A 21,481-nucleotide genomic window follows, 5' to 3' on the forward strand; every position below is an offset into this window, starting at 1 on the left:
CTCAGATGCTTGGGGAAATCTGGTGCCCGCTGCTGTTTAAGGGCAGGGATGGCAAGCTTGGAGCCTGAGCAGGTGGCAAGGCAGCTGTGTGAAGAATGGTCTGGCTGAGACGTGGGTGTTCTCTTGCCCAAACATCCTCACAGGCTTATGTCCCTCCTTGGGGCCCCTCAGGTTCTCCAGGAAAGATACTTCTACTTTCTTCCCAGGAGGAATAAAGCTCAAGGCCACGAGGCTGAGGAGTGTCACATCTGTTATACCTTGGTACTGTTATGCCTTGCTGTGCCCAGACTTCAGTATTTTAAGTGTTTCTGTTTATTCCCTGTGGAAAGCTGTGCTGGAGGTGGACAGGAAGGGAAATCTCCTGCAGGTGTGGACCGTGTAAGCTTTAGATTCCCTGCATACCTGAAAGACTTGCAATCTCCATTATTTTAATAACCCTTTCCACCTCAAAGACCCATGACGACAGCCATGGCGCCATCATTCCTCAGCATGAGAGAATTCTTTGCTGTATGTTATGCCAGACCTTGATGTACTAACTGCTGGTGTGAGGGTTATTGTACTGGGATGTACCTAATAAGGTCCTTGGCTGTCAGCATTGTCTTTATAGTGTTGAGGTCTCAAACCAGAGACTTCACGTATGGTAGGCAAGTGTGCCACACTGAGCCTCATCCAGTCTGCTGTTGGTTACCCCTATGCCTGAAAGCTCACAAAATTATGGCACTGGTGTCTTTTTCTTCTTGTCACTCACATTGTGGGTTTAGGTCTTTAAGGAAAACAAAAATGCCTGTGTTCTAACATTAGTGGATTCTAGAAGGGAGCAAGATCGATGACTCCCTGGTGGGGTCACTGCATTTCTCTCAGTGTGCAGAGTGTGTTCACATGCCTACGATGTTCTCTATTTCAAAAGTTTGCTTTATTCCACTTCTGTCTGTGATGACTGGGAACACATGCAGCAAATGCCATCACCATCTCTATTAGTTATAACACCCGACATGAGGCAACTTAACAGAAGAAGGATTTCTTCTGACTCGGGGTCTCGAGAGATACAGTCCATCCCGGTGGGAAGGCAGGCAGCAGACAGCTCTCTAGTAGAAACAGCACAAGGAACTACTTGCTCATCTCTCAGCACAACCAGGAGAGAGATCAGACAAGAACAATGCAGGCTATAAACCTCCAGGCCCGCCAGGAGAGCACCTCATTTTTTAGCTAGGCCCTACCTCCCAAAGGTTCACCAACCTGCAGCCACCAGCTGGGGACCAAAGGTGCAAACAGGAGCCTGCATGGGACATTTTCCATTCAGACCACAGCACCTTCACCCACTGTTTCCTAGCCACGCTGCTTCCTCTGTGGACAGTTCTCGCATCCGGTCCCTTGCTTGTTTTTCTTTCTAGTCACTCTTCTCTTTCTACTAGTTTGGAAGCTATATGTGATGCATTCTATTCCTGTCCATGTGTGCATCGGTAGTTCTTTCCAAGGCTGTCCCCTTGAAGACATCACAGATCCCTTTTATATGTATATAGAGGGTCTCACACTGTGGGCCTAGGCCACTCTGGAACTCACTAGGTAGCTCAGCCTGTCCTCTAACTTGGATCAATCCTCCTGCCTCGGTCTCCTGAGTGCTGAGATCCCAGGTGTAAGCCCCCACACCAGGCTTCCTATTCTCTTTGCTTGTCTAACACATATACACTGTCTATAAATTTAAAGGGAACATAACCCTACTTTCCCCTCAAATGATACAAGATCTGAAAACAGTGCTTCCTCCCCAATGTCTCCTGTTGTTACTGTCCAATGTTTGAGCTTTACCAGGCTCTTACCCACCAAATCCATCATTCTTACACTGTTGCTTTTTTAACTCAATGCTTGTATTTTGTTTACACTCAAGGACAGCAGAATAGGCCACTCAAATCACGCCACTTTGGCATAAGGATTATTTTGAGGTGAGGGCAAATAAAAAAAAAAGTCAAAAGTGGGATCTTTCTCCCTCTCTGCCCACCTAAATGCAAGAAATGGATTTACAAACATGCTCCTCCTCCCTTCTCCCTGGAAGAGCAGAACTTAATCACCAGACACCTCCAGACCCCAAGGCAGCCACAGGAACCCACGATGCCATCTCTGCCAACTGGTCCTGCCTTCCGTTAGTTAGTTCGCCGTATCTTTCCCTTCCCACAATCTGCCACCCAAGAAACTCCCCTCACTTTGTCTTGTCTTTGCTTCTCAAACTGTTGCTCTTTTGTATGCTGCACAAGCCCACGTTCTACCAGTGGGTTACTCATCACTGAACTGCCCCTGCGCATGCCTTCCCCATGCTGGGAAGAAGTGTCTGCTCTCCTCCTGGGGAGTTGTTAATCTTCTTTGCAGGGCTCTGGCTCAGGCACTCACTGAGAAAGGCTAGAGGGAAAATAAACCTTTTCCTCCCTTACAATACTTCAAGTTCTTCAAGTTCTTCCATGCTGTGCACACTTCACAACTTTCCTCTGGACAGAGTCCGTGTCATGAGGCTTCAGTCTACTCAATATGCAAACTGCACCTTTATGTTGACTCCACAAGCACTAACTCTCTGCCTGAAAACCCTTGACCTCCCCTATATTCTTAGAGAATGACTTCACTTAGCATAAAATTCCAGTTGTCTTGAATTCTCACTCACTCGGTACCTGAACACATCCTCTCCCATCCCCTGGTGTTTGACTCACCAATGGTCTGTTTTCAGTGTAACACCCTGTTAGAGGTGATCATCTTTTTCCTCTGACCGACTTTAAATCACAAACACCCTTCTCCAGATCTTCTTCATGTTAGACATGTTTGTCTTCCCAGCTATGGCTGAAAAATCATCAGCTGCAAACTTCCCTTCTCTGCTTTCTTCTTTGGGAATCCCCTCTAGATAGATGGCGTGGGTGTGCAATCCCCATTGCCTTGCAGTGTGTTGTTTCCAAGTTCATCAGCTTTTCATTGGTATATAATCTCTACTTTAACTCAATTAAGTTTTTACTGGCAGCATACTTTCAGTTTTAAAGAGTTCCGTTTGCTTTATTTTATTCAATTCTGCCCATATGATTCAGTTCCCTTCATCAAGAACTTTGTCTTTGGTTCATTATCCTTTAGTTTAGGAACATTCCGCTTTAGTTACTACTTCATACTCTCTTACATGTTCATCCATTATTCTTCCTCCTTACACGAGTGCTGAGCTGGCGGCTGAGCAAAGACATTCTGATGATTTCAGCTCCATATTAGCTTGGCATGTCCTGCTGGGAACCTCATAAGTCCTGACACCTGATGGAGGTCACCATTTGCTCCACTTGAACCTGGAGATCTTGCTGACCTTCGCCAAACTTAAGTTCTCTTACCTACAGAGGCCTGCCTGACATCACAGACAACAGCTCTTTGCCTGAGGGTTTTGATTTTCATGGTAACAGCTTCTAGATAATGAACCTAGAACTCAGATGACTCTGTCCATGAGGAGTCTTAGTCCCCGAATTCCACACACAGACGTACCTAGATTTTTGTACACACACACACACACACACACACACACACACACACACACACACACACACAGATAGCGTCACCTTACCCAAGAAGTGTATCATCTCCCAGGATGGCAGACCCCTCCATCAAGCACTGAGCCAGTGTCGTCAAAGGCAACTTTTTCTGGAAAGGAAACAAATGCTGTACTGAACACTTCTCATCCAAGTCTTCTGAAATGACAAAGTCAAATGCTTGAAGGGATGTTATATTCAAATAACTATGAAACATCTGACTCCAAAACATGTGTAACCCCGAAGTGTTCATATGTGTCAGACTTAAGAGATTAAAAAAAAAATGTGGGAAATTAAAAGTAATCAATATGCTACTTTGGAAAATGAGCCTACCATCTACATTTTAAAGGTGAAGTGATAACAAGAAGGAAAAAACAGACTATTTCATAACCATGTTCACAAAGGTTTGAGCAACACATTCATTTCCCCCAAACACTATTTAGTTGAAAAGTCTCCCCACCCTATTTTAGAAAGAAGACAGTACATACTCTACAGAGAAGTGTTCACATACGATAGCAGTGCACAGAAAAGGCCAGCGAGCTCATAAAAAGGCAACTGGCTCATTAGTGACTAAGGGAACCCAATCAGTCATCCAAACAAAGAGCTGTCACTCACACCCACCCACATGGATGGCTGTATTCAACGTTCATTTAAATAGAAAATAAACATTGGTTTAGCATTTGAAGAGGGGCATTCTCATAGTTTTGGTTGTGAGCCTAGCCTTTAACTGATGAGCCATTTCTCCAGTCCTAGAAGCGCACTCTTATTGGAAATTTAAAATGGTCCTTCACTGTTGCAAAGTTCAATACTAGTTTAAAGACTCACCAAAGCTACCATTCCCCCCGGGATACATGCCCCTACAAGGTCCAAAAAAGTATCTGAACAAGTACATGTCCATTAGTGTGAATAGCAACCTCGATATAACAACCGGAAGATGGAAACAATTAAGCATCTATGGCATAAGAGAATGCTGTCTATCCCTGTGAAGGGACATCCCTCAGTCTTCTCCAGATGCCATGATGGTGCCCAGTTTCTTGTTTACCCTTCTACTCAAATTCTAAGCATGCCTTACCTTGCTCTTGCACATGTGTGTTCATTTTTACCATATTCCTCTAAACATTAGCATATGCTATGGTTAACTGTAAAATGTTCCCCACAGGTTCACGCATGTGAACAGTTGGTGCCAGCTGGTGGTGATGTTCTGGGAGACTGTGGAACCTTTTCATCATGGGATGTTGGATGTATTGGTGGTCACATTCCACCAGGACAGGGATACACATTTGAGAGTTACAGATCAGCCCCAGTTCCAGCCTGAGCTCTCTGCATCGCATCCTGATCCTCTGACATGTGAACAAGACACAGCACAAGCCACAGCTTCTTCCTTGATGGACCAATGTCCCCTGAAATCACGAGCCAAAACAATCCTCTTCCCTCAGGTAGCATCTGTCAGACACTTTGTCACAGCAGCCAGGCTGGTAAGCAAGGTGTCATCCTTCACCCCAATCTTGCCTGCCTGCTTACATCATAGTGTCTTTCATATCATTTACTATTATTCCATCTAGAGCTGACTCCTCGGCTTTTAAAAACTGGGTGAATCACTGAGTGAATAACAACGTATTTATACATGTCCTTTACCGATGGTTTAACTGTCCTTCCTGGATAGAGATGGAGGTGAATCTCAGGGCTTGGATTCCAAGGTCAGGACTAAGTGGGGTGGATAATAATAATAATAGTAATAATAATAATAATAAACAACTGGTGTTTTTATTCATGTAGATGTTCTAGGAATCAAGAAATCAAAAATAAGCCATCAGGGGCAAGGAAAGAAGTAAATGAGGTGACGCCTTCCTGTCAAGGAGGGTGGGGTAGCACATCCTCAAGGCAGCAGGTGGGATGGATGCTAGTGGGCTGTAACCCCAGTAGACTATAGTTCATTTCTATTCCTAAGGCAGTTCCCTGAGGCAAGGATAGACCCTCCACATAAACAGGTTCTGCAGCCACTGCATATCTACCAACCATCCAACATCTAGGTCTTAGCTGCTTCCTCTCATCCTCTGCCCATCCCCACTTCATATATGGACCCCCAGCTGATAAACTTGTTTCCCTCTATCACCAAGGATCCACACTGGTTCTGATCCTTGGTAAGTGAATGCATTCTGTAGCAGACGTCAAGCCAGCCAGTGGTTTTCAGGCACAAAGACAAGCTATTAAAATGAACTTGTCCCTAGCTCTGGAGTTCAGGTAGAAACTAAAGAATAAGACAAGAAAAGACAGAATGTCCCCAGGTTTAGATGTATCAATCCATCATGTCTGAAATGACTGTTCTTTCTAAAATTACCCTGGGCTTAAGAGGCACAGTTTGTAAGATGACTCAGGTACATCGTCTCCCCCTTATACACTCTGTTTCCCACATACGTCTGTATTAGTATTCTCTCATGGTACTCGGAAAACTGCTTCCCACTATCCTCCAATTCTCTGTCCTACAGAGCAGCTTGTGTGATTTAATCCCCTAAAGGCCAAGGCATCTTGCTCAGACCCCGGTAGCATTAAGCATACTACTGTCATTTACAAGTACTACCTCATTCAACTCACAAACAACTCCACCGAGTAAGAAATCATGGCTACCACCACTTTCCAAATGATGGAGCGAAGGCTCATGAAGTCATTCACTCACTCAAGGTCAGGCAGAATGAAGAAGCAGCCTCACTTCGCCGGAGATTCCAGGCTTGACCTCAGAGCCCTCTCACTAAATTGCCTGTTATTTTAAACTGGTGGGCTAGTGTGTCAGGCAGATCCTGTGCCTCAAATACTCATGGACTGTCTGTTCCTGACATTGGTCTATTTTTATCTCCGCCTCCCATGTGGCAGGCCCTGTTTTAGGCACTGAGAACACAGCTGGTGGAGACTAGACCCCTGTTCCCATGCAGCTTGGTTATCAATGACGGAGACCAGTGATCATAGTGCTTCAGGCACTAACACCACACTGTGAAGAAAACCAGGAAGGCTGATGGGCTGCGGGAGAGGAAGAAGCCCTGCCCTGGGTAACTGGTTGGGGTCTCTTTGATGATAAGATGGAATCTGAGAAGAGCAAAGAATAAAAGTCAGTGGCCTGAAATGCTGGGAAAGAATAGCACAGAGGCCAGAGCAAGTCCAAAGGCTCTGACAGGGATGCAGCTGTCAGAGATACCTCAGTGCAGCTGGAGAAGGAATGATAGCAAGATGGGAGCAAGAGCCGAGCTCAGAAAAATGGACAGAAGCCTCGTTAAGGAGTCCAGACTCTTCTCCACAGTGGATGGGAGCCCTCTGGTGGGACTCAGCCGGGACAGTGGCCTCATCTGATGCTCACGTTAAATACCTGCTTGGGAGGTAGGAGAAGATAAAATATGAAGAAAGAAGACAGTGATGGGCTCCATCTTCACATGACAACCCCAGGGACCAGAGTGGTGCATGCCAAAGCGAAGTAGAAATTCAAAGAGCCAGCCGGGCTTCTGGGAAGCCTGGCTGAGGGTTCTGGAAAGAGAAGAATAAAGGATACCGTCTGGGATCAAGGCTGAGCCAGTGGGTAGATCTTTGCTAGACCCTCCTATGTGGGCTTCCAAACCTGTAGGTCCTGAGTTCCTAACTCAAAGGCCATTAGTCTTTCTGCTCATATTTCCCTCTGGGTGATCTCAGCTCTAGCAGTAAGTGGCCACTCAGGTCCCTCTTTTCTGGCGTTCCTTATCCATTCAAATGCCCTGCTAGCAGTATCTTTTAGGTATGCTGGCCTTTCCAGTTCCCATGTTCTCTGTAGTCTCACCTAGGTCATGCCTACAGATGTGTCTGTTGGGCTTTCCTTCTACCACACCCACTGTGGTGAGCAAATGGGATGCCACAAAACTTTTAAGGATGAGGTCCAAAGTCTAGGTCCAAGTCTTAGCCCTGACCTGTCAGGAGTAACTGAAACCCCTGCGGCCCCGTTTGTTTTTGAGGGATGTCTCACTCCTCCCTGGCCCAGCATCCTTCCGGGCTGACGATCTTGTGTGTGCCCATCAAGCCCACTTCCCACCATGGAATTCCCAGTGATCTGCTCTGTAGCACTAAGACACACCCCATGTAATTGATGCCTATCCTAGAACCTGCTTGCCTCTAACCTGGACCTTCCAGGACAGAGGTCCAGCCGAGCGTGCTTCTTAGCATAAACACTACCCTAGATGACAGACATGGACTCTCCAACATTTGTCCCTTTTTCCCTAACGTTTAATAAACAAAGGGGAGGGCATACAACATTTACTTGTTGTATATGCTACTTTCTCATAAGATAGGTAGAGCTCAGAACCTTATCAACTGTCAACTAACAAGCTACTGGCCTGGACTAAAGAATGCAAAATGGAAATGTGATACACATCCTTGCCCCTCTGCATCCTTCACTGGGAATCCAGAATAGCTCAGCAACCCTGAGATGGTGATGCTCTTCTCACCACCAAAGCAGTAGAAACTGCCCATCCCCATGGACAAGAAGACAAAAGCTTCCAGGACCAATTGTTAAAGGAGATGAGAAACAACATTGAAGGCCTGATTTGTAGTTGTTATAGTTGTTGTTTACTCTTTACTCTTTGGGGGGCCCTCCACCCAGCTCTCAAATGATCATATGGAGACTTATTATTACTTATGAATGCCCAGCCTTAGCCATGCTTATTTCTAGCTAGGTTTTCTTAAATTATACCATCTACCTTTCCCTCTGAGCTTTTATCTTTCTCTATTTCTATATACCTTTCTTTACTTCTTACTCCACAGCTTACTGTGCAGCTGGGTGGCTGGACCCTGGTGTCCTCTCTCCTTCTTTTCTGGTTCCTTGGTCTTTCTTTTTTCTTCTTCTTCTACTGATTCTCTCTACATGCCAGCCCCACCTATTTCTCTCTCCTGCCTCACTATTGGCTGATCAGCTCTTTATTAGACCAATCAGATGTTTTAGACAGGCAAAGTAACGCAGCTTCACAGAGTTAAGCAAATGCAACATAAAAGAATGCAACACATCTTTGCCTCATTAAGCAAATGTTCCACAGCATAAACAAACGAAATACATCTTAAAACAATATTCCACAACACTGATGCCTAGATATAATAAAGAATGCAGACCGAACATGCTTTCCACATGTAAAACAACCCATCTCGAGGCCCTACTCCACCACCTCCATTACCAGGCACTTTTCTGGCCACAATTCACTTATCCAGTCATGCCACCAGGAGGCAGGTGCCAATCTCCTAGGCACAGCCTTGTACCTCACAGCCTGCAGAAATTCCTCAAGCTAAGCAGGAGCCCCCCACCTGCCTCACTCCTTCCCCCTTCAGAAACTGTGATGAAGGTTCTTATTTACAGCCTCATCCCTGCTTCCTGGTTATTCCTGGTGCTGCCCCTGTGTGTCTCTAGGAAGCCTGGCATGGCCTCTTCTCCTAGAGGCTGAGTGACAAACCATTCTCCCCATGCACTTGTCTTCTGTTGGCTAGGACATACCTCAAGGGCTCTAGGAATAAGCCAGCATCTGCTAACTGGACAGAATTGGAAGAACTCCCAACCCAGCTAAAACTTCACGCATTAGGTAATTCTGTCTTAGCCCAGGAAATTGTTAGTGTTGCTTCACTGCCAACCTCCAAGGCTGGTTTCAAGCCTCTGGTGGTAACATTGAAATTAAACTCTTTCATTTTGTTTTGTTTGTCAACAGGGTCTTCCATAGCCTGGCCAGATCTCAAGCTCACTATGGAGCCAACGCTAGCCCGGAGCTCATGATCCTTCTTCTACCTCCAGAGTGTAGGGGTTACAGGTGTGTGTCACCATGTTTGGCTCTCTCAAATGAGACTCTTGATGGAAAAACATACTACACTTGGAACCAGCTATACTGCAGCAAAAGAGAAGATGTGGGTCAAAGGTCACCTGAGCTCCAGGTCCCTATCTGGAACAGCAACCCAAGTACCGCATTAGACCACCGTTGGTCAAAGGAGTTCATATCCAAAGGCATTGTGCAAGCTCTCTTCAGGACTACTCAGGGCCACCCTACTGAAATTCCTGACACATGAATGATTATGTCTACAGATATTTTCCAAAGCTAAGGAGGTTTTATTTATATCATGCACAAGAGATTCCTATTGAAAATAGTTTGAGCATCCCCAATCTGAAATCCCCAAACCCAAAAGTACTCCAAAATCTGAAACATTCTGAGCACTGAGCAGAAGCCACCAATGGAAATTCCACACTTGGCCCCATGTGACAGCTTGCAGTGGAAACAGAGATGCACCAAAATATTAAATAGCATCATCTTTGGGTTGTGTGCAATAGATGATATGAAACAAATGAATTTCATGTTTAGACTTATGTCTGAGCCCCAGGATACCTCACCGTGGGCTCACAGATATTCCAAAACTCCAAATATTTGAAATCCTAAATGCTAAGTGTTTGGGACAAGAGAGAAAGAAAGTGGGGGCTAGAGCAATCGGGGCTGGTGTTGGCATTTGTGTAGGAGGCAAAAGAAAGCCTGGGGCACATTCATATATCCCAGGGCACATTCATTCATTCTGTGACTCTCAATATCCAAGGCTAACATAAGCAGGGCCTCAGGGAGACCACTGCAAACAGAACCCAGCAGAACTCCAGGTGGAAAACTAATCCAACAGACACTGAACCCAGATGTAAATTCAAGGCAGGAGGAATGGGAGAGAGGCCATCTGTCTTAGTGACTGCTCCTACTGCTGTGATAAACTACTCTGACAAATGCAGCTTAAGGGAGAAAGGGTTTATTTGGCCCTCAGTTCCAGGCCATTTATAGTCCATCACTACAGGAGAGTCAACATCAGAAGCTTGCAGGAGCTGGTCACATGGCATCCACAGGCAAGGATAAGCAGCAATGAATGCTGATGCTGTACTTAGAGCCCAGAAGCTCACCCAGGGGATGGTGCCTCCCATGGTGGGCAGGTCTTCCCACCTAGGTGGAATTAAAATAATCCTACAAGCACACCCAGGTCCATCTCCCAGATCATTCTAGATGTTGTCAAGTTGACAATTAATACTAATTAATAGCATCCTAGATTGCAAAATACCCATGATAAAACCAACACAGCTCAGTCAGTAAGTGCTTGCCTTGCAAACACAAGATCCTGAGTTCAATTCCCAGAACTTTTTGTTGTGGTTGTTGTTTCAAATAGAAGCTAGGTGTGGTGGTGCATGCTTAGAATCCCAGTGCTGGGGAGGCAGAGACAGGCCAAATCCTAAGGTCTTGATGGCCAGTCAGCCTAGCCTACTTGGTAAGTTTCAAACCAGTGAAAGACTCTTGGAGAGAGAGAGAGAGAGAGAGAGAGAGAAAGAGAGAGAGAATTCTAAGGAACAATACCTAAGGTACACATACAACTCCCCTCAAACATAAACACACACACACACACACACACACACACACACACACACACACAACTAAAACTATCTTTTGCTCTTTTGTGAAACTGAAGGAGGTAGAGATAAAGACGAAAACAAAAAAGTCTGCTTATACCACTTACTGCTGAGTACCAGAACATTCACGATGCTTGTTGTCACTAAAATCAGTTCAAAAGAAAGATATCAAAGTAGCTTTACCTAGCAGGCATTTTCTGTTACCTCATTACAGTGGAAACAACATCCAAGGGTCTTCCTAGGTCCCTGGAACCCTCAGAACTCCCAGTACACTGCTTTCTATGGACCATCGATATTACTAAGGTAAATATAATCTATGATAGAGATGAATCAATGAAAAGTGTCCATGGAAGGTAACACTCCCTCAGAGGTAGGACCTGAAGCACTTAAGCATGGTCCTGACATCCTGGGTTGCCTGTCCCAGGAAGGGGGCTTCCTCATGGTTGGGGAGGGTGATGCTTCAAGCAGGGATAAAGAGCAAAACCTCCATCACAGCAGAAATAAGCACCAAGGCTTGCTTGGTCGACTTGCAGACTCATGGGTAGCCTCAGTAAGTGACTGCCCTGGGGGTGGGATGCTGAGTGCCAGGACACAGATTTTAAGCTGCCTGGGCTCAGAGTGGGCACTTACTGAGCGCTTGTCGGCCTCTGCTCCCTGCTGGCCCTGCAGACACGCGGTGAGCTTCTTGTGTGTGCTGTGGGACACTTGTTTCACCAGTTCCAGGCGCTTCTCCACCTGCACAGGCAGTGGTGTGGAAGGCACAGTGAGACAGAGGTCAGGAGTAGACAACAGTGACCTGTTACCATAGAAGCAAGGACTTCTGGGCAGAAAATGCCCAGTGTTGGAGAGCTGCGAGGGGGTGACCACAGCCTGGGATCCCCTGGTACCCTTTGAATCTTTCTCCCAAGAATTTTATCTAAGTTAGTATCTTAGGGAGATCAGCTCCAGGATACCTTCAAATACCAAGCCCCAGACATGTTTAAATAAACGTATTTGCATATGACCCACATACATCCCCTGGTGTATCTGAAATCAACTCTGGGTTACACATTGTGTTTCATACAATGTAAACCCTGTGACAACAGCTATAACACTGCCTTATTTAGGGAATGGCAGGGAGGAAAGTCTGCACATGCTCAGTACAGAAGCATTTCACCCAAGTGTTTTTAAATACATGCTTAGTTAAAACCATGGACATGGGTGGGCTTGCTCCTCTGGGGAGCCAAGATGGAAAGCACAGTCAGGAACAACAGAGCTTCACCCCTTGTAGTTTGTATGGGAGCAGCAGAGGTGTGGAAAGCAAACAGAGAATGGCTACATTTCAGAGGAAAACATGGTTGGGGTCTAGCAGGCAAGGGAAGTGACAACCCACCTGGAGAAGGTCTTCGCTCAGAACCTCAGTCTTTTCTGCCCTAGAGGGAAAATGGAGAAAATGGTCAGCAAATACATGCATACATTTAAACATACACACATACATATACAAATGTTAATACATATACACATTTATATATATATATATATATATATATATATATATATACACATGTATTTATACATACATACACACCTATACACATACTTAGGTAAGAACACAGTCTAATGACAAATCCCACTGTTCTCTAATAGCAACTCCAAAGAAGCAGACAAGAATAGTAGAAACTCTTAATAGGAAAGGCTAAAGACAATTCTAGAATCTTCCAGAAACACTAACTGGCATGCCAGCAAAACACAATGTTCAAGGTGCTCTGGAGTGTCCCACCCCAGATCTGGACCTGCACCAAGAACAACAATGGGACTCCTATTTTTTTTTCTTAAGAAGACTGCCATACCCATGCACTCAATCTTGCCTATAAGAGCAAGCAAAAATAGCAGGATCCAAAGGTGCGATTTATAAACAGCAAACACAAAGCCAGTACCAAATCCTAGCTATGAGTGTAGAGACTCTTGCCATGGCTTGACTATCAAGTGTTAGGTTCCTAATTGCAGCTGACATGATCCACGCAGAAAATGACAAGAAAATGAGATGCCTCCCCTTCAGAAATTCAGCAAGTCAAGCATGGTGGCACCTGCCTTTAGTCCCAGCACTCAGGAGGCAGAAGCAAGTGGATCTCTGAGTTTGAAGCCAGCCTGATCTACACAGAGTTCTAGGCAAGCTAAGGCTACAAGTGAAACCCTGCCCAAATAAATAAATAAATAAATAAACAAACAAACAAACAAACAAACCCATAAAACCGACCAAATAAATAAACAAACCCATAAAACCCAAAACCAAACAAACAAAACCCCAGGAAGACTGCATTAAGTAGGATAAATATACAAACATAAACTCTCTCCACATACTATTAACAGACCCTTGAAAATATTCTTAGCAATGGTTTCAAAAGATTAAGTCCTTAGGTGTCAGTCTATCAAAATATAAAAAGACTCTGCATGCTAGATGTGGTGATTTGAAGAAGAATGTCCCCCATAAACCCAGATGTTTAAATACTTGGTCACCATTGGTGGCACTGTGTGGGTTTAGGGGCTGTGCCCTCGCCAGAGGAAGCATGTTCCTGGAGGCAGGCTTTGAGAGTTTAAAAAAGGCTTGTGACATTTCACTCTCCATGCTTCACACTTGCAGTTGAAAATGTGAACGCTTCTCCTACCACCATGTTTTCATTCCACCACCAAGGACCCTAACCCTCTGGAACCATAAGCCCAAATAAAACTTTCTGTATGTTGTTTTTTGGTCATGGTTTTTATCACAGCAACATAAATATAATAATTTACCAGGGAACTACAGAGTGGTTATGAAAGATTTTACAGAATATCTAAATTAAGTGGAGAGACAGAATGTCTGTGAACTACAGGACTCAACAGAGTGAAGTTCTTCCCTAACCTGACCACAGATGGAATGCGACCCTAGAGCTGCAGCAGAACTTACTGTAGAAATACACAAACCAACTCCAACATGGACAGTAACATGAAGAAAAAGGCAAAGAATTAAAGCATCTCTAGGAAGAAAAATTAAGTTATGGCACTCCCATGATTGGATTTTAAAGTGAAATCATCAGGAGGATGGCACTGGCAAAAGGATGGAATGTACCAGCCAGAAATAGATCCAGACTCATGACCAAGTCATCTTGAAAAAGGAACAAAGACTATCCGGGAAGAAGAAAGACTAGCAAATGGTCATGGAACACAATATGCAAAAGTGTGAATCCTGGCCCTGTACCCTCTATCCAAATTAATCACAGATAGACCACAGGTTTCAACAGAACATAAGAATATGGAATTTTCAAGCACAGGAAGAAATATCTGTGGCCTTCATTAGAGCCCTGGGTTCTAAGTGATAACATTAAAAGCATTCTGCATAAAAGAAAAAGAAATGATACATTAAACTTCTAGCAAAATGAAAAGCTTTTGCTCTATGAAAAGCCTATTAAGAAATAAAAGAAAACTCATGGAGAGAAAATATTTGCACACCACATGATCAAGGAATGATATGGAAATTATATACAGAATTGTGCAAGTTAGTAATAAGAAAAAATTCTACTAAAATAAGCAGAGAGTCAGGGATATAGTTCAATGGTATAGCATTGGCCTGACATGCACACAGCCTTGGGTTCTATCCCTGCTACTGAAAAAAAGGGAGAAAAATAGTGAACAGAATATTACCAAGGAATACATACAGATAGCAGGCAGATAGACAGACAGATAGGCAGATGGACACACACACACACACACACACACACACACACACACACACACAAGTCACATCAAGCTCTAAATAATCTTACATTGAAAAGCTCACAAATTGCTGGGGGATAGGAAGTAAAGAATCACTGGCAGCTTCTTATAAATGAAACATACACTTGCCACGTGACCTAGCCATGTTGCTTCAGAGCAATGAACTTCACATATCCTGTACACATAAACACACCTATGAACGCTTAAGATCTGGGAACAATCTTTATGTTCTCTAGCAGGTGAATGGGCTCTGGAACATTTCTGTTGAAGAATGCTACCCAGCCATAGGGGTGGAATGTTGACACACACCATCACTCAGCCCAAGGTCAAAGCATATGCTCTATGCTCAAAGAACAATCACAAAGGGTTATACAGACAATGACTCTACTTCCAGAGCACTCTGGGAAAAACTCATCAACAGGACTGGAAACAAGAGCTTTGACGGTCCCTCCTAGGATGGGGCTGGGGCAGGTCTGTCTATGATAGGGCAGCATGGGAAAGGCTTTTGGTTTTTTGTTTGTTGTTTTGTTTTGTTTTGTTTGAGACAGAGTCCCTTTCTAGTCCTGACTGGCTTGAAACTTGCTACAGAGACCAGGCTGGCCTTGGACTCACCAAGGTTCACCTGCCTCTGCCTCCATGCTCAGCTATGAGGGAAGGTTGTGGAATTTTGTTGGCAGTGATGGCTGCATAGACCAGCATGGGCATTAAGACTCACATACTACCAAGGCAACATACTTAAAGTGAGTTTTCAGAGTATAGCAGAAATCTCTTTAAACATAAAACTGTGATACAGACAATATCCCAGAAGTTCAGGAGGGGAAGTAACTAGGAAAATGTCCTGAGTTCCTGGCATCATCCTTGAGCAAGGTTGAAATGATTACTGTGATTCTCTTAATTATGTTGAGACAGGATAAATATTCAAGAGTACCCCTAGCTGGGCGGTGGTGGTGCACGCCTTTAACCCCAGCACTTGGGAGGCAGAGTTAGGCAGATCTCTGTGAGTTAGAGGCCAGCCTAGGCTACAGAGTGAGTTTCAAGAAAGGCACAAAGCTACACAGAGAAACCCTGTCTCAAAAAAACAAAACAAGAGTATCCCTGGTAGGGAAGAAGTAGGGTATGGATCTGCTAGAGGCTAAGTAATTAAAAAGTAACTAAAGCAAAGCTTAAGCATTTAAACAAAGGAAAATAATAGTGATCTATGAAGCAAAATAGAAAAAAATAAATTAAAAGCTAGATATTATTCATGAGATCAAATATATCAGAAAACACACTCAGATGAAACATTCTAGTTAAAATCCAAAGATGGCAATTTTATTAAATATTCCATTGCTGTCCTGTGTCATGGAGATCTTACTGTTTTGGATCTATAGGTTTGTCTCCTTCACATGCTCCAGCAGTTCAAAGATGGGGTGGATGCTGGGGTGGGCCAATGCTTAGCCCTGGTTCTGGACCTGGGTGGTAGCTGGGTTGGTCAGCTCCCTAGTTTTCCCTCATCATCACTACCCCGATGATCTCTCCAGCACTGCCTGGGCTAGCTCACCCAATGCAGCCTACAGCAAGGAGTGGAGCCAGTTCTCCTGTTCTCAGGACCCTCAGATCTGGGTCCCCCTCACTCTTATCACCAGGGCCAGCTCTACTGTTTTGCCCAGACAAGGTGCAGGATTCTCTCTCTCAATTGCTATAGGAGGAATATGTGTCTCAACTGTGCCCCCAACAATAGAGTCAGTTCTAGTGTGCTGCCCAGGCGGTGTGCAGGGCCCCGTCTCCTGTGTGCTGTAGTTCTCTCTCACTGTCATAACCTTGGGGCCAGCTCTCTCGCCTATCACAGGTAGCAAAGGAAGGGGGGGTAGGGAATCCAAAGATGATGTACAGCCTAGATATTCAGTGATAATCAGAAAAGCTCTATCTAACAGGAGGAAGAAGCTTGAAGAGAAAGAGAAAACAAAACAACAACAAATCCACAAAGTTATTTCTAAAATACCAGACTTGGGAGGTAAGTGACAAGCAAATCTTACAAAACAGACAAGTCAAAGCTGACAAGACTTTGAGAAGCTACTAAACATGTTGAGATAGCAGCAGGCATCGCTTTTTATGGAGGCAGTAAAGATACAGGGGACCTGAAACCATAAAACAATAGGATGTATCTGATAGGCATACAGAAACTCCAGGTCTAGTGGTAAAGAGAATGAACTCTGCTCCTGAACACAAGAATGTGTTTCCAGACACCACAGGTGATGAGCCTGTGAAACCCTCCCCACAAATGTGAAAGTATTCTCTACCCCAATACCTTATCCTGCAATCAAGAACATGGTGAAATGGGAAAGCCAAATACATTGGCTTGGGCTATAGCTCAGTTGGTAGAGTGTTTGGCTAGCATGCACAAAGCTCTGGGTTCCATCCTTGACACTGGAGTGGTGGTGGTGCACACCTGTAATCCCAGCACTGAGTGGGTAGAAGCAGGAAGATTATAACTCCAAGGTTATCCTCAGCTACCAAGGACGTGTAAAGTCAGACTCTGCTACAGGAAACCCTGTCCATCCTGCTTTCCCTTAAATTGCAAATTTGGAAACACCTCTAAATAGCACACAGGTCTAAATGAATTTGTGTTTAAAAAAAATAAAATATTTAGAGTTCAGGAACAAAATACATTCATTTATTAGCAAAGTGGCACTAAAAGTATACAATCTCAGCTGTTTATTTTATGAGATGTAATAATACTTGAAAAGTATAAACAGAATAAACAACAATAAAGAAGAAGAAATTAAATTGGAAAAACTCATGTAAGTTAACTCTTCAAAGAGGCTAACAAAGAAGCAGATCTTTACAAGATTCATTTAGGAAACAAAATTGAGAGCAAGGACAGAAAAGGATGTAGAACACATACAGGTGTTGCAGAGACTGAAGGATAAATGAGACTGTAGACTATGACTGTAGCTGAAGTTTTCCTGGTCCTGCCTGACTCCCATGGCCCTGTGGCCACTTGGACCCAAGTAAACACACAGAGGCTGATATTAATTAAACTGCTCAGCCATTAGCTCAGGCCTACCACTGACTAGCTCTTACATTTAAACTAACCCATAATTCTTATTTATGTTTAGCCATGTGGCTTGGTACCTCTTCTCAACTCTGCCTTTACATCTTGCTTCTCTGTGTCTGGCTGGTGACTCCTGACTCAGCCTTCCTCTTCCCAGAATTCTCCTCTCTCTGTATCCTGCCTATACCTCCTGCCTGGCAACTGGCCAATCAGCACTTTATTTATTAACCAATCAGAGCAACACATTCACAGCATGCAGAGTGATATCCACAGCAAATGACAGGACTCACAAATTGAGCAAACTGGACCAAAGGCTTAGAAAAACAAAAGCAAGCTAAAAGTGATTCGAGAGTAAATAGAAAGCATGGGCAGTCCTATCAACACAGAAGACATTCAGACAGCAATTAAATATCTTTCCCAAAGGAAAACAGAAGGCCAAGAGGTCTTCCAGGTACATTTTCAAAAATGTCTCTCCAAATGTTCACAAACTATGTTAATAATAGTAGGAAAATAATCAAAAGAAGTATCAGTTGATTCCTACACTCGTTACTGCTATAATATCCCGACTCCATGACAAGGAAGACATGGAGCCAGGAGTGTGTGGCAGCTGCTCATGGCATCTGTAGTCAGACAGGAGATGGGAGCCTGGCTGTAAGACCTGAAGGGCTGTCCCTAGTGAGCTGTCTTCTTCAGCCACTCCCACCTCCTAAAGGTTCCACACCCTTCCAAAATAGCACCACCAAGTTGGGGAATAAGTGTTCAGACACATGAGCTGGTCATGTGGGGACACTTCACATTTAAATCATAATTCCCAAACTAGAAAGGGGCAGTACAAAGAAAAATATGGATTTTATCTCAGCAATGATGCTGTAACATAAACTGGCACATTGTGAACTAATTTCATTAGCTGCTAGAATGCACACATGGCCCTAACCTCTGAAATCCCTCAGTGTAATTAATCATAGTGCTTAATTAAATGTCAAAACCAAGACAATCTCATAAATGAGAAATGTTTAATACAGTCTAATGCATGTTCATGAAAAATACAAAAAGGAAAATCCTTGGTTTTTAAAAAGTAGCTATATGCCTCATTCCTAATGGGGATATGTTAAAAATATTATTGTGTAGTTGAGAGTCAGCCAGATTCCTTTATCCAATGGTACACAATGAAAACAGAAGATTAATATGTCTGTTTATTTGTTTGTTTTGAGACACACCCTCCATGTGGCTGAGGAGGATGACCTTGAGTTCTGATGCTCCTGTTTTGCTTTTACTAGGATTATAGGCATGCCTGCTCTTAAAATAGATTTTTAAATTTGAAATGGAAAAAAATCTAAAAAGACATATTTTGAAGTTAAATTGATCTTAAATTCAAAACACCATAAAGAAATGATTATATAATCCTTCTGGAAAAGGTAGGTTAGATATAAAATCAATACAATGAAACTAATGTAATTAGGAAATTCTCAGAAAACCCAATTTTAAAATTCATTTAATGCAGCAAAGAAATTAAGCCTAAAAGACGACCAATGCATTCATGGAAAAACATCAGAGGTGAGGCAAAGGTTTAAATAAACAGTATCCATGGGTTAGCTCTGTAAACCTATCAGTTCAACCAAAAATCTTAATGAGGGAGAAGATGAAAATAGAATTCACGTGATTACTGGAAATGGAAAGGTTTAAGGGGAATGGTGTGAAGGGATGAGAGACTGGGGATAGAAAGGATTCAAGGGAATGGAGGCAAGGAATGGTGGGGGGTGGTAGCCAAAACTAAGGATTTTTGGAAAGCTATATGAAAGTCCACTACTTTGTACTCAATTAAAATATATGAGCATGGGTGGATCATGCTGTTTCCAAAAGCTATGGTTTACTAAACAAAAATTCTACTGCCAAACGCCGAGAGCTGTTGGTCAGGAAGGCTGTGGTGGTCGGAATGAGAATGTTCCTACAGGCTCCTATGTTTAAATGCTTGGTCCCCAGGTAGTGGAACTGTTTGGGAAGGATTAGGAGGTGTGGCCTGGCCTTGGTAGAGAAGGTGTGGCACTAGGGGTCAGCTTTCAGGTTTCAAAAGCCCACACCAGGCCCAGTCTTGTTCTCTCTGCCTATTGCCTGCAGCACCGTGCCTGTATGCTTCCTGCCATGATGACCTTGGATTAACACCCCCCCAAACTGTAAGCAAACCTCCAGCTAAATGCTTTCTTTTATCAAGGTGTCAGTTCAGCAACAAGACAGCAACTAAAGCTGAGGCTCCAGGAGCCTCCTACACAACACAGGCTATTGCAGTTTCTCTTGGTTGCATGACATAAAGAGATGGCAACACCGTATTTCTAAAGACACCTTGGTTGTGAGATACAGAAAAGTCAAACTGGAACTGACCTGGAAAATTTCTCCCTGGTATGTAGCTTTCATAGCCAAAATAAGCTATGTAGGCTACTTCAGGATAAAAGTCATCAGTGGTCTTACCCAGCAGTGGACCTTGCATGCTACAATAATGATCTGGAGTAACAGTGGCATGAATGTTCTGGAAGGTGTGACAGCTCTAATAACCCTGGTTGTCAACTTGACTGTATCTGGAATTAGCTGACGCACCGGCTACTGGATACTCTTGTAAGGGACTTTTTTGATCATGGTATTTAAAGTGGGAAGACCCACCCTAAACATGGATAGCATCTTTTGAGGGCAGGCCACATAAGAGGACATGGAAGAAGGAAATTTGCTCTTGGCCTGCTTGCCCTCACTCTCACTAGCAACTTCATCCACCCTGCTCCCGTACTATTCCTTTGATGTTTTCAGAAGCAGCTTCTTTGGGTTGCTAATGCGGACAAAGACCAGCAGCTCTCCGGGAAAATTCCAGGTCTTCAACACCAGGCCGGGAAAGCTGACACATCTGGCCTCATGGAATGGACCTGATTCTTGGCCTTTCCAGTGAGAGACAGCCATGGCTGAACCTCCCAGACCACATCTTGTAAGCCAGTTTATATGTTCATTCTCTCAGTTGTTCCTTGAGAGGAGACTTACTAGTGCAGGAGGTCACACCTCTTCCTGGTTAGATTTAAGGCCTGCTGCACAGAAGTCATACCTGGTACTGTGAACCTGACTGAAAGCCCATGGCCGACTTGGTAACAGATCCTAGGGGTAGGGTAACCCTTCCACTGTAGTGTTGCTAAATGGACATGCTATTAAACTGCCTTCTAAATATTTTTATTTATACCCATACCTTAGTGCTGCTCTTAGCCTTGTACAGAGCAGCTTATTTTTTCAAAGGGAAGTGATTATTGTAGAGACTCACCATTGTTCAAAGCACTGAGAATAAGTGACTGCTGGCTGCCAGACCCCAAGTGAAAGATCCGTATCCCCACCCGCTCACGCTGACTACTGGACATGACATGGCCACTACACTCATGGACCCGTGGCAGCCATGGCAACCTGCAGAAGATGCACATCAATATTCCCACCTGACTCAGGGAGACCCACATACAACCACCCAAACCTAGCTGAGCAGGCAGTTAATGGGTTCTGGTACAAGGGGGTCCTTTTCTTCGGGGGTACAGCCATGGGTAAGTTGCCCACCATCCAATAAACTGCACAACCATTCACATGAAAGCAACCCTAACCAAACTCAAAGTGTCATAAGGGGTAAAGGACAGATGGGGTTGGGAGGGGTTTCAGAGTAAACAGGAGGTTGAGAAAGGTGAATGGAGGGTTAATATAATCAATATGCATTATAAATATGTAGGGAATTTTCAATGAATTTTTTTTATTTTAAAAATAAAA

The 21,481-nt window shown here is 43.9% G+C and overlaps 1 protein-coding gene across 4 annotated transcripts in view; it reads right to left on the bottom strand.

Moving 5' to 3' along the window:
- Window positions 1-21,481, bottom strand: part of Arhgap44 (Rho GTPase activating protein 44) — a 177,756-nt gene that overhangs the window by 70,494 nt on the left and 85,781 nt on the right. For all 4 annotated transcript variants that reach the window (XM_036197135.1, XM_036197133.1, XM_036197132.1 and 1 more), the window contains exons 2-4: window positions 12,317-12,356; window positions 11,575-11,679; window positions 3,569-3,645 (exon numbers count right to left, since the gene is read on the bottom strand). In XM_036197135.1, coding sequence (XP_036053028.1) covers window positions 3,569-3,645; window positions 11,575-11,679; window positions 12,317-12,356 — 222 coding nt within the window. The remainder of the gene's footprint in view (window positions 1-3,568; window positions 3,646-11,574; window positions 11,680-12,316; window positions 12,357-21,481) is intronic.

This window comes from Onychomys torridus, chromosome 8 (genome assembly GCF_903995425.1).
Source record: "Onychomys torridus chromosome 8, mOncTor1.1, whole genome shotgun sequence".
Lineage (NCBI taxonomy): Eukaryota > Metazoa > Chordata > Mammalia > Rodentia > Cricetidae > Onychomys > Onychomys torridus.